This window comes from Melospiza georgiana, chromosome 1 (genome assembly GCF_028018845.1).
Source record: "Melospiza georgiana isolate bMelGeo1 chromosome 1, bMelGeo1.pri, whole genome shotgun sequence".
Classification (NCBI taxonomy): Eukaryota; Metazoa; Chordata; class Aves; order Passeriformes; family Passerellidae; genus Melospiza; species Melospiza georgiana.
In genome coordinates, this window is record NC_080430.1 from 4,907,665 (window position 1) to 4,920,774 (window position 13,110).

The 13,110-nt window shown below is 41.3% G+C and overlaps 1 protein-coding gene across 1 annotated transcript in view; it reads left to right on the top strand.

The window, feature by feature from the left end:
- The first annotated feature begins 3,300 nt into the window (after positions 1-3,300).
- DLEC1 (DLEC1 cilia and flagella associated protein) overlaps positions 3,301-13,110 on the top strand; it is a 33,482-nt gene continuing 23,672 nt past the window's right edge. The window contains exons 1-13 of the mRNA XM_058037798.1: positions 3,301-3,558; positions 4,387-4,527; positions 5,079-5,235; positions 5,858-5,968; positions 6,876-7,027; positions 7,277-7,494; positions 7,735-7,816; positions 8,210-8,297; positions 9,092-9,265; positions 10,020-10,156; positions 11,057-11,149; positions 11,401-11,491; positions 12,373-12,535. Coding sequence (XP_057893781.1) covers positions 3,301-3,558; positions 4,387-4,527; positions 5,079-5,235; positions 5,858-5,968; positions 6,876-7,027; positions 7,277-7,494; positions 7,735-7,816; positions 8,210-8,297; positions 9,092-9,265; positions 10,020-10,156; positions 11,057-11,149; positions 11,401-11,491; positions 12,373-12,535 — 1,865 coding nt within the window. The remainder of the gene's footprint in view (positions 3,559-4,386; positions 4,528-5,078; positions 5,236-5,857; positions 5,969-6,875; positions 7,028-7,276; positions 7,495-7,734; positions 7,817-8,209; positions 8,298-9,091; positions 9,266-10,019; positions 10,157-11,056; positions 11,150-11,400; positions 11,492-12,372; positions 12,536-13,110) is intronic.

Genomic DNA, 13,110 nt, shown 5'->3' on the forward strand with positions numbered 1-13,110 from the left:
CCTCCTGGACTCTGATTTTGTTACATTACAACTGGAATGACTTTTTATGATCATGTGGCTACCAGAAGAAAGAAGGAGTTTGGACAACAGAGGAACTTTGAACAGTCCCCATGGGAGAACAAAGAATTTGCAGGGACCACCTGGGGAGTGTGAAAATAAATACAGAAAAGCAATATGATCTTGACAAGACAAAAGTCTGATTCCACTTAAAAAGTGGAATAATCTGTATTTTAGCAAAATTTATGATTTCTCTAAGGTCTGTGGCAGGCATTTGGGCATATTTTATTTCAAATTAGCTTGTTCCTGGTCCTGTAGACTGAGCCCATTTGCTGATGGAGCAGGTCAGGTGATCCTGGACAGTTCAGTTTCAGATTAATTTCCTCCAAGAAAAATCCCCCTGTGCTCCACGCTGCAACAAACATCAAGGTGGGGCCTTTGGAGTCTGTTCAGATCCACATACCCAATCCAAACCTAAAACCCACCATAAAATTCAGCCTTACATGGTACAGAGGGGAAATCCAAGGTGAAACACCTGTTAGAAGTCATACATAGCAGTTAGAGAAGGTGTGTACATTTACACATATAAATATTTATACCTATACATGTTGTACCTATAAAGTTGTTGTTTGAGTTGTTTTTTTTTTTCCATTCCCTTCATGCACGAGTCTCTCTTCAGCCTTTGGAACTTAAATATTTTATAATGATGATATAGATAAAAATAGATGCAAATTGTTCTTAATGTTCATCATATTTTTATGAAAATGTGTGTCTGTGACATATAGATATGTGAATTAAACAGGTTTACAATAGGAACTGTGGCATTTATTTTTTAAGTTTATCTGAGTAAATGATGATGGCATAAAAATGGAAATCCAAGGGAAAATATCCCATTGTCATATGGGAAACAATTGTGCATTGCTCTGGAACAGTGGTTTACACCCCTCCTTCTGATCCTAAAGTTGGCTTCTGGGCAGATGGATCTCACCTTCACTTCCAGATTTTATAGACTGTAGTTAGAAAAACAAAATCCAGCCTCTAAGCTGAGATGATGTGCTTGGCAAGTTACTGAAAGACAGTAAAGATGAAAGTACAGAAAGTTTTTTCCACAGTCAGTTTTCATGTGCTTCTATATACTGTTTTAAACAAAAACATCTGCTTTACTGTCACCATTTTAAAGGCTGGGAAAGAATTCTTTTTTAAAATGCTGGATTTTACTAATGTTCCAGTTAGCAAACAGATGTTAAAATCAACTGTAATAGCACATGATGAGAAAAGTTGGACTTCTAATATGGAAATGTGTTAAAATGTGCATGCAGTGAATTTTGAAGGCGAGAACCTACAAGCCTGTACAGAAACAAAATTGTTTGAGAAGACAAGCTGGAACAAGGAGCAGCTGAGGGAGCTGGGAAAGGGGCTAAGCCTGGAGAAAAGGAGGTTCAGGGAGGACCTTTTGGTTCTGCACAACTCCTGACAGGAGGCGACAGCCGGGGTGTCAGGCTCTGGTCCCAGGGAATAAGGGCAGGACCAGAGGAAATGGTCTTGAATTGCACCAGGGAAGGTTTAGGTTGAATATTCGGGAAAATATCTCTGCTGAAGGGTTTATCGAGCATTGGAATAGGCTGCTCATGCTAGTGGAGGAGTCACCATCCCTTGGAAGACTTCAAAACCCACTTGAAAAAGCGTGTAGATGTGGCACGTGGTGACAGGCTTTAGTGGTGATCTCAGCAAAGGTGGAGTAATGGTAGGAGTCAATGATCTTAGAGATCTTTTCACCCTTAGTGATTCTGTGATTCTATGAAAGCTGTGAACCTTTTCTATTAATCTGGTCCTATCCTTGTCAGACATCTGTGATTTCTCTGCCTTAATCTTTGGAACAGGATATTGCAGATTTGCCAAGCCTTCTCTTGGGCAAGCTTTCCTTTTTCACAGGGAAATTAAAACCACATCAGTGTCTCTGGCTTTAATTTGGTGGTTTATTCCAAATGCAGACTCTGGAGAGCTGAGGACCTGAAGCTTGTGACACACTGTAGTCTCAAGCCCATGTGCCATATACCTAAAAAAAAACCAAGTTGAATTTCAACCACCCCCATGGCTGCTGTGGGATTTACACCCACAGCCTTTGGCTTATCTGCTGGTGGAAAAACACCTGTTGGTAAATTCCAATTATTTTTGCCATAGTTATTTTCCGTTCAGGGTATAACATTGCCCAACTTCACCAACAGAGCCAAATGACCCCATAAGTGATGGAGCAGCCCGGGGCCACAGTTAGGTTCCTTCATACTGAGCAAAAAGAGTGGAGCAGGGGGAGAGGAGAGGAGAGGAGAGGAGAGGAGAGGAGAGGAGAGGAGAGGAGAGGAGAGGAGAGGAGAGGAGAGGAGAGGAGAGGAGAGGAGAGGAGAGGAGAGGAGAGGAGAGGAGAGGAGAGGAGAGGAGAGGAGAGGAGAGGAGAGGAGAGGAGAGGAGAGGAGAGGAGAGGAGAGGAGAGGAGAGGAGAGGAGAGGAGAGGAGAGGAGAGGAGAGGAGAGGAGAGGAGAGGAGAGGAGAGGAGAGGAGAGGAAGAGAAAGAAAGAAAAGAAAGAAAAGAAAGAAAAGAAAGAAAAGAAAGAAAAGAAAGAAAAGAAAGAAAAGAAAGAAAAGAAAGAAAAGAAAGAAGCAGGACAAGGAGAAAATCTACACCGGGATGGTTTCTATGGAAAATATCAGCGGATTCAGCGGAGCCTGTTGTTAGCAACCAGTGTATACAGCCAGGGCGCCGCAGGCAGAGAGCGCCATGCATGGGTTGGAGTTGATGATGAATGTTCCATCCCCCAGCCCGGTTCCAGCCGCAGGGATGAGCCCAACCTCCCCGTCCCATGTGTGGGCAATCAGGGCAGGATTCAGCCTCTTCCCTCAGCTCCCACCCGCGACCTGCACAGCGGCGGAGGGCCGAACAATCCCCGCCATGGCCAAATCCCCTTCGCAGGTTTCAAGCCAGTATTTTATTTAAGTCACGAGGCTACTGGTCCTTTAAAGTTCACGAGTACATGGCAGGGAAGAGAGGGGCTACGAGCCCCTCAGAGTCCCGGGATCCCGCACTCAGCCCCCCGAGCGCCGGCGGGGCTGTGAGGGGCGATGGCACCGGGGACAGGGAAGGGGAGGCACCGCCATTACCCCGCCAGGCCGTGCCCTGCCCGCCCGTGCCCTGCCCGCCCGCACGGTCACTCGGCAACGGCGGGGCCGGGAGGCTGAGGAAGGGCCGGGCCGGGCATGGCTGAGAAGGGCCCGAATATCAGCACAGCGGATCACAGCGCCGGGCTGGGCATGGCTGAGGAGAGCCCCAGTTCACACACACAGGATTCCGGCACCGGGCTGGGCATGACTGAGGGGAGCCCGAGTATCGACACAGCGGATCACAGCGCCGGGCCGGGCATGGCTGAGGGCAGCCCGAATATCGGCACAGAGGATCACGGCGCCAGGCCGGGCATGGCTGAGGGGAGCCCCAAATCTGGAGCAGCTCCAGCGCCGGACTCCGACGCCGGGCTGGGCATGGATGAGGGGAGCCGTAGCGGCGACCCCCAGGTAACGCAGTGGGGCCGGGCAGCACGGGCACAAATAGCGTAGCCCCCAGCAGCAACTCAGCCCTGTACACAGAGCCTGAAAACAGCCACAAACAGAGACCTGTCCCGTTGGGACACACAGACACATTCACGGACCTCCTGCACATAGAGACTCCCCCTGCAATCAGCTTCACACACGGAGATCCCCACTGCAAACAGCCTCACACACACACACACACACACACACACACACACACACACACACACACACACACACACATATCCCTGCACACACACAGAGCCGCGTGTAAACAGCATCACACACAGACCCCACCATGAACAGCCTGACAAACACACAAAGCCTCAGACAGACCCCACTGCAAACAACCTCTCACATCCCTGCTCATACAGATCCCTCATACAAACAGCCTCATACACACAGAGCCCTGCACACACAAACCCCCATACAAACAGCCTCACACACCCTGGGGCACAAACACATGCCCTGCACAAGGACTGACACACACACATATCACCTGTACAACACTCATATCTCCCTCCCACGCACTCTCCCCACTCCCACAGCCCCATCCCTGCACAAACCATCACACACACTTGCACACAGAGAACTGTGTCCATCACCATCTCCTACACTTCCAGCCAGCACAGACACACAGTCCCACAGCACACACACACAGACATCCACACCTCAGTGTTCATGTGCACACACATCCCCTTTCCGGGTACTTTTTCCCATTTGCTAATTACAGCTGTTTGTATGCACCCAGTGGTCTCTTTCCATGTTATCTCTTGCTTTAAGCTCTAAACATCCTCTTTTTCTTTCCCCCAGGATATCTCCCATGTGCTGGCTAGTGCCTTTAAGGACCTGTACACTGAAGGTGTTTTGGAGGAGGATATGGCAACAAACTGGATTGAGTCCCAAGGAGGAGACAGTGTTTATCAAGACAGTTATACAGATGAGCTAGAGAAGGTACAAGTCCAAACCAAGTCAGAGTTTGGAGCTCTTTAGTCCCTACTTAGATCTTCTGTAAAAAAAAAAAATTTAAAGGCAGGTGTTGATCCTACAATTGACATTTTAATGGAAATTTAGTTGAGCACAGTTTCCCACAGAACCATTCAAGTAAGGTAATACTCACATGATCCTTCATGATATTATCTCTAGTTGGCTTTTCAGACACAGAGTACAAGCAGTGAAAGCAGTAGCCCTTTAAATGCCTGTTGTACTGGCTGAAAACTTTCCCCTGTACCTGCTGATCAGTGGCCCAGGTTTCTTATCTTGTCATCAGTCCAAAAGATGTTGTCTGTGGATAAAAGTAGAGGCTGATGCTGGATGATTTGAGCCACTGTTGTTTTTTTTTCTGGTTTGTGTCATCATGGAATGACAGTGTTTTAGCAGGCCAGTTGATGCTTGTAAAGTGGTGATGTTTTACAAATATGTCTGTGTTTACCTCTCAAAGACAAACAGAAAACATCTGCCTGTAACAACTCAAATTTCTCTTTATTCACCCATGCCCGTGGCAGCTTCTGGCTGAGTACAGGAGCCGACTGACAGAAGCTGACAGAGCAGAAAAGGAGATCATTCGGGCCCAGGCCCGAGCAAAACGTGAGGAGGCAAGGGTTCTAAAGCAGATGAAGATTCATGCAGGGAAAGATTTCCCTAAACTGGGGCTGCCTCCAGGTGAGGGTTCTGCAGTGTTGCTCCCCAGTACATGCTTATGGTTCCTGGACACCAGTTTGGGGTTGGCTTTACATCAACAGAGCAACTTTGAAAGATTTTGTGCAGAGGTTCAAGTAGAGTAACACGTGTTTAACACTGAGAAACTAAACAACCAGCTCATGTTCAAGGTATTTAATTTGGATTCAGGGGTTACCACCTAAATATTACAAGAATACATACCTTGATATGTAGCAGCAACAAACAGATTAAATATTTCTCCAGAGGGTGCTTAGCTGGGTTTGAACTGAATTTAGAATTGTGGAGATGCATGTCCAAGTCTTGGGATTAAAATACCAGATTATTTTCTATAAAATATAATATGTATTGAATTCTGTATAATACAATATAACATATATATTATAATGTATATATAATATATATGAGATATGTATAATATAATATAATATAATATAATATAATATAATATAATATAATATAATATAATATAATATAATATAATATAATAGGGATGAGGTGTAAAAACATTACTTTGGATTGATCAAGATTGTCTGTATTAAGGGGCTATTATTTTGCTTTTTTGATTTTTTTGTTTGTTTGTTTGTTTGTTGGCTTTACTGTGCAGTGGCATCCTCTTTTCGGTGGATTGTGAATAATGAACTTCTCAGAAAAAATAATTTAATCTGTCCTGAGGATTACATCACTGAGAAATTACCTCTTGCCAAAGCACCAAAAGGTAACTTTTGAAGCAGAAAGTAATTTTGACTTTTTAGAACACTCTGTAATTGAAGTATTGGAGTATGTAGCAGATCTGAGTATATTTTTATAGTTTTCTGCCAAAGCAGAAGGGACTCAAGTATTTTAAGCATAAGATTCCACTAAGAACATATTTTCAAAGTATAATTGATAAATTCAAAGCTACTGAGTTTAGATGTTCTTAAATATGATATTTGATCATTATTGCACATTTATTTACAGTTCTTCCCATCTCACACAAAAACTGCATTACTGTTCTGTCCCCATCCAATTTCATTACACAAAAGCTGCATCTACATATTGTATCTAAAGAATGGAAGTAGTTGCATTAAAGTAAAAACTATTTTCAATGAGATAAAATTGTATTCCTTATTTAGGGTTTAAAATTTTCCAGTTCTGGAAATACATTGGTTTTATTTGCACATGCAGGTCAGTAAGGAAAATATTTTGGGCAATGTCAAGATTACTTCTTTTATTTATATGTGAGCCAAGATGAAAGGTTTTAGGATCATTGAAATGAAGTTTTTCAGTCAAGCCAAAACAAACCTTTCAGGGCAATCAACTTAGTCACAGATTTCAAGATTTGTGTTTTGTTTTTTTCCATTCTAATTCCAAACAAAAAATAAAAATCTCACTTCCCTTACAAGGTTAACATATCTTTCTGAGAGTAATATAAGTGTACACAGCCTGTTTAATTAGTGCTTCTGAAAGCTTTCTTATTAAAGTACTAAGCTTTGGTTGTACAAAATAAGTTCTAAAAATACATTGAATTCTAGAGGATTTTTGCCAGCAACAAGCCTTAAAATAAACCCATACACCTATGCTTAGACTAAATGTTTGCTATTCATATTTCCCTCTTACAGAATTTCTTTTTCTTTGAATTGCAGGAGAATCAGAGCCTGGATACCTGAAAGGGACACATAGACAACGTGCTTTCTCACTGGATGAGACTATCTACTTACCTGACAGTGTGACAAGTGAGTCTTCAGCTCTGTCCTCTGTCCAAGACTCCAGCCTTGAGGCTAAAACCATCAGTAAGGTACATTTTACAATTTACTTTTAGTCTGCCTGATTTGTAAGGCCTGTTGCTCTTCCTGCAACAAATGGTGAATATCAACCCATTGTTGATTTGACTCCAGTACTTATATTTACTCTGTTAAAGAAGGAGAAATACTGTATTTTCCAAATAAATTTTCATTGCTGTGTAGCTTTAATTACACACATGCAGCTCCCTTTTTCCTCATCCTCAAGATCACTGCGTTTCATTGTGCACTCTTGTTTTTCAAAGAAAACTAAAGACTCACAGAAACGAGCCAGGAAAGAGAGTAAGTCTTGGAAAGCAGAGGAATTGAGTGAGTACCTCTCCAGACTTGAGAAAAGACAGAATTACTTGAAGAATCCACGCTTTTTCCCACCAAATACTCTGGATGGAGGCAAATCTCTTGTAATTTCTCAAGACAAAGTGGAAGAAATCATAGCCAGAAGAAAAGCAGAAGATGCCAAAGGGTATGCAGTGTGTACAGTTTCTGGATTCTGGGCTGCAATGAACAGAGCTCCTCTATAGAAATTGCTGTGGATTTACCCAGAGATATTTTGAGCTAAATTTTTAATATGGTTTCTTAATAACAAAGTATGTTGTATGATATTTTAGTTTTGCCAAAGGAGACATTTTGCAATTTCTTGTTTTATCAGTATTTCGAGAACCAGGCAGTAAGATAATGTCTCCTTTTTTTTTTAATCTTTCAGTGATACCTCATTTGTTCCTGTGTTTCTTGCCAGTCCACCTTCTGTCCTGTTTTTGTATGATAAAGCTGGGCAGGTTTATGAGGTGAGAAGGTTCTTTGTAGAGAGTTAATTCTGCCTCCCTAAAGAATTATATCCTATTATGATCTACATATTTCACCCAAAGTTTGGCCTGTCTGAATTTTAATAAAAATCTGAGTTTCTTCTGTATATTGAATTTATGACCCTCTAACTTCCTTGAAGATTTTCCACCACACCTGCCACTGACACACAAACCAGTGAAGACTAAATGGGCTCTTCTCAGTCTCTGCTTTGTTTTGGTACTGTCTGATTCAGCCTCTTTGAATAAACTGGGATTTTGGGGTTGGTTGTGATGATGAAGTAGTTACTCCTAGCAGTAGCACCAGGGAATTGCAAATATTTTAATGAGTGATGATAATTAAAATGGAGCATTTTTTATTTTTTTTTTTTAATGAAGATGACTGTAGAGGTACGGAACATCACTTCAACAGGTCAACATGTGAGACTTATCCCTCCCTCTTCTTCAGTATTTTTCATTTGGCCAGGTAAGGGTTCTTTTCTACCTTTAAAATGTTAACATACAAAATCTAATTTACCTGCTCTAACAAAGATTTTCCAGAGAAGTTCTGTTTGGTTCTGTTAGCCATAGTGCTCACTTCTTTAGAAACTGAAAGCTGACTTGGGGCCATTCACATGCAACTCAGAAGCAGATTGAGGTGGTCTAATGAGGAATTCAAGAAGACTTAATTAAAATGTTTGATGTTAGATTGAATTGTGTCCATGGACTACCTAGATTGAGTCTTATCCAAAATTTATCTAGGAACAGATGGAGTTTCCACTTAAAAAAATTATGAGAAGAGGGCAAGAAATAACACACTGCAATGCAGAGGGATAGGTTAGAAAGTTAAGAAAATTCTCTTTCCCACAGTAGGATAACCAGGCACTGGGATAAATTGCCTGGGGAGATTGTGACACCCCAAGAATTGGAGGAATATTTAGAAGTTAGGTGCCTCCATGGAAGCCCTTTTGTCTTGTGGTAAAGCAAAGCTGGGAAATGTCTCTAAGTTTCTCCTCACTATTTTCTGTGTTTCTGAGGAGTATATTTCAGACAAAGCAATCTTTGAGCTCCCTGGAACATGTGCACATTCTCAGATTGCACTGCCAGGCTTCTTGTGCTCATCCCTTTTTATCAGCTTGATTTAGGCAATAAATGGGGGGAGTTTACAGGCATCTTTCCAGAGGAAGATGTGATCATAAATACTACTGCCAATCTGGGGAGGTTTTAATTTTTGTTTTAATTTTCTGCCTTTTTTTTTTTGTTTTTATTTTTACCCCCAAGGAAAATATCCAGGAAAGGGAGGAATGATTGCTCCTGGGATGGCATGCCAGTACACAGTCCAGTTTATTCCTGAATGTCTGGGAGAGTATGAAGATCATATATTAGTGGAGAGTCAAGTATCAGAATCTTTTGTCATCCCAGTCCAAGCTAAAGTATCACTTCCAGTATTAACATGTCAGTGGTGTCCAAATACTAAATTTCTCTAAAGTTAAGCAGACTTGGGGTTTTTTTATGTGACTGTCTTCAATTTTGTGTCACAAAACAAATGTGGAAAAAATTGACAGTGCAGTTTCTGCATTTTGATATCTATCTCATTTTCATTTATCCAGATTTATTAGTTATTGAGATGTAATCTTGTTGGATTTTTCCTCAGTGATTTGTTCTTGCCATCTTAGGCTCTTCTTGCTCACTATATTAGAGAAGTGAGTAGGGGCCACATTTCTAGGTTTGTGTTTTGTTGATTCCCGAACTCCCAATTGTAATTACTAATTATAAATATTATGGAATTATGATTTAGTTTTTAATTAATGCTATTAATTAATGTTCATTGAATGTGCAATTAATGGATTGGTATACCTGCACCTCTCAGATATCTAAGCTCAACTATAATAAACAGGATTACTTTTGCAAAAATTTGTTTTGATTTTTTTGTAAATTCACCTTACCTGTTATACTGAGGTTTTCTAAAAATATCATCATTTTATCATTCAATAATCTTTAAGGAGGAAAGATCATCTTACATCATTAAAATGTAAGATGAATGTAAAAATACACATCTCGCACTGTCCAACTTTGAAATGGAAGGAGTTTGAGGGGGTTTAGGATTGCAAAACCTGGTGTGGTCTCATGCAGTAATGTCTGTAAAGAGTTTTTTAATCAGCAGCCTTTGCTCTCTCTGGAGTCTGATTTTCTGTGTTACTCCTTGCAGTGCCTGACTGTATAAACTGTGGTTCCTGCCTTGTTGGAGGAATAAAAACAACAACAATTTTGTGCAGAAATGAGGGAGTTAGGACTGGGAAGTTCTCCATAATGCCAGGGAAAGCTTGGCCAGCTCCTGATTCCGGGGTGAGTGATCAGAAGGGCAGTGCTGGACCCAGCATGGTGTGGGTGCCCTGGTGTGAAGGCTTTTTAAGCAATCATGTTGTGTTAGCACAGAAGTCATAAGGCCTTGCTGGGGATGTCTGCATTGTGCCATTCCTTCAGGAATTCACTTTATCCTGGAAACCAGTCTCCCTGGATGGCTGTACATCCTTCTTGTGCTCTGGTTTTCCTGTGGGAGAGCTTGCCTTGCTCAGGTGAGGGGTAAACTGAGGCATAGATGAGGGGAAGGAAAACTGGCTCAAACTTTACCCTTGCCCTTGAAGCAAATAGAAATGCTGTCAGCTCTAGCATTGCTTGAGGTAATTTCCTCTCCTTCCTCAACAAAACCATCCCTTACTGACCTTGCTGCACCTGTAGACACAGCAATCCAATCCAGTCCTGTTCTGTCTGTAGCTGCCCATCACAAACCAGGGATGGGCAAAGGAGATAAAATGGGACAGGCAGACTGGCATTTTTGGTGCTGGAGAAAGAGAAGATGAGCCAGGTTGTCCCTCCAGAGACTTTACAGTTCCAACTCAAAGTGAGTTTTAGGTATGTAGAAACAGACAGAGCCCCTCTCTCAGGTGGAGCTGTTCTGCTGTGAACATGAATATTAGGGCTTCTGACACTGTCATTTGTCTTCAGAGACTGCACTTTCCCTTCTGCTTTCACCAAAGTCATTATAAAGCAGGGAGAATTTTATTTTTTAATTAAACCATATTTATGAGCCAGACTCTTTTGAGATGTGTGGAAAAAATGTATGGTATCAGGGAGAACAGTGATGTTGTAGAGTAATGCCTGTTTTCGGTAAATCTGAGTTTTAAACACAGCAATCTGATCCATTAAGTTTATTAATCTGTTTGTTCGTTTGTTTTGATACCTTAGGTGGCTGCCACTGCTGATTTTGTGGTACAGGATCCTTTTGGGATCCAGCCTGCTGGTTTGGAGCTAGCTCCAGGGCAGAATGCAACAGTACAGGTTAGTGCCAACTGCTGTAGAAAAGTTTTTTGCTTCACAAAATAAATTAACAAGCAAGATAATTTTAGAAGACCTGGCTGGACCTTGCAAGTTTGGGTTTATGTGAGCAAAAGTTGATTCTGTTTCTTGCAAGTGTTGCTTTTAATTTCTAATTACTGAAACTGTCCTTCAGGGAATATTTGCAATTGAAGTGTATTGCTTAGGGGAGAGAAAACAGTTACAGACCTTGCTATTTCCCTTCTCTCTTTCAGGTTGTGTTTTTCCCCTCTTTGCCAGAAGCCTCGCAGCAAACATTCACCATTTTGTGTGACAATTATCCAACCAAATTTGTAACAGTCACAGGTTTGTTCCTAGCACTTTTCTAATTCTGTAGATATTCAGATAATGTGAGTGGTAATTGTTGGCATGAAGTGATGGTAACATTTTATGTAATTGGATTAAGCAAATACCTTATGTGTCCCCTGCTGGTTTTTTTTTTTTTTTTTTTTTTTTTTTGGTATTGTTATTGCTGCTCCTTCCCAGTGCATGGAATACACTGGATTCAGAAAACATTGAGCTCTTAACCTTCAGTAGGCAAAAATCCAAATGTAAAATATCACCAAGTCACAGAAAAGAACACCAGCTGCCAGGTGCAACTCATCTCTTTTACTTTTCTGTCAGTAAGATAACTTGACAAGCTATGAAACACGAGGTGTTACAGGGCAGAAATGAACCTCATTTGGACCTTTTGAGGCAGGCAGTCTTTGGATTAACTAATGAAACCAGTTCAAATTCATGTAAATGTTGGTGCTTGTACTGTAATATAACTGTGAGTGCTATAACATGAGGCTTGGTTTGTCATCTAATGAATCACTTTGTCACATGTATTTACTTTGGATTTTTTTAATACTTCATTTGCTGCTTATTTTAATTTTAATCTGTTGCTCAAAACATCTGGGAGCCACATTGTCAACCCCTGTAAACACCCTGCTCTCTTCAGTGAAACCATGCTGATGTAAGTGAGCTGAGGCTGTGGCCCTGAAATCCCTGTCTATGAAATTCATGAACAGAAGGTCTCTGTTAATACTTATTGATAAACACAACATCAGGATTGTACAATTAACACATTGGAGTTCTGAAACTTGAGGAAACACCAGATATAATCAATAAAGAACATTAATTACATGATGTGAACTATCTTAATAGTCAGATGGTAAACAGCAAAACCTAATTATTTCTTCCAGGGCTTGGAGAGATGATTGCTCTGGAGCTTTTGTTTGTCACAGGAGGAGAAAGCAAAGCTCTGCTGGGTGAAGTCACTGATGCCACAGCACAGCACCTCATACGCTTTGAGCCCCAAAACCCCCGGAGCACTAAGGACAAGATCCTGGTCATAAGGAACTCCACGTAGGTAGCTGCTGTCAGAGTAATACTCTGCAGTGTGGGCATGCTGCCAGGGATCTCATTTGTCACACTCTGCTCTCTCAAGCTGGAGAAATTTTCATGCCCTTGATAAACTTCTTGCAGAATCTTTGCTTCTTTTTTCTCCTTATTTGGTAATTAAAGTTCAGGGAATGTTGTACATTGTTCAGGTGTTGTGGCAACCATTAGCCAAGGTCAATATATTTGCTTTGATAGAGATAAATCTACAAAAGATCATAAATATACATGGTTGCAGGAAATACAGAGTGATCCAGGTGAGATTTAATTTAATTTTAAATGTCTGCTGTATACACTTGTGCAACTGAGATGAGCGCTCTTTTCCTTTAGTGCAGGGAACAGATGCTTCCAAGCATACAATTCTGACTGGAACATCTCCTAAAGAAAAATCATAATACATCCTGGACTCCACTGGATCAAAATGGGAGCCCAGTGTGTAATTAACTCACATTAAAACTCTCACATGGTTCTTGCTATTGAGTCCTTACAGATTTAAATACATATTCAGTTTGAAGTCAGCTAATGTTTCCTTATGGACAATT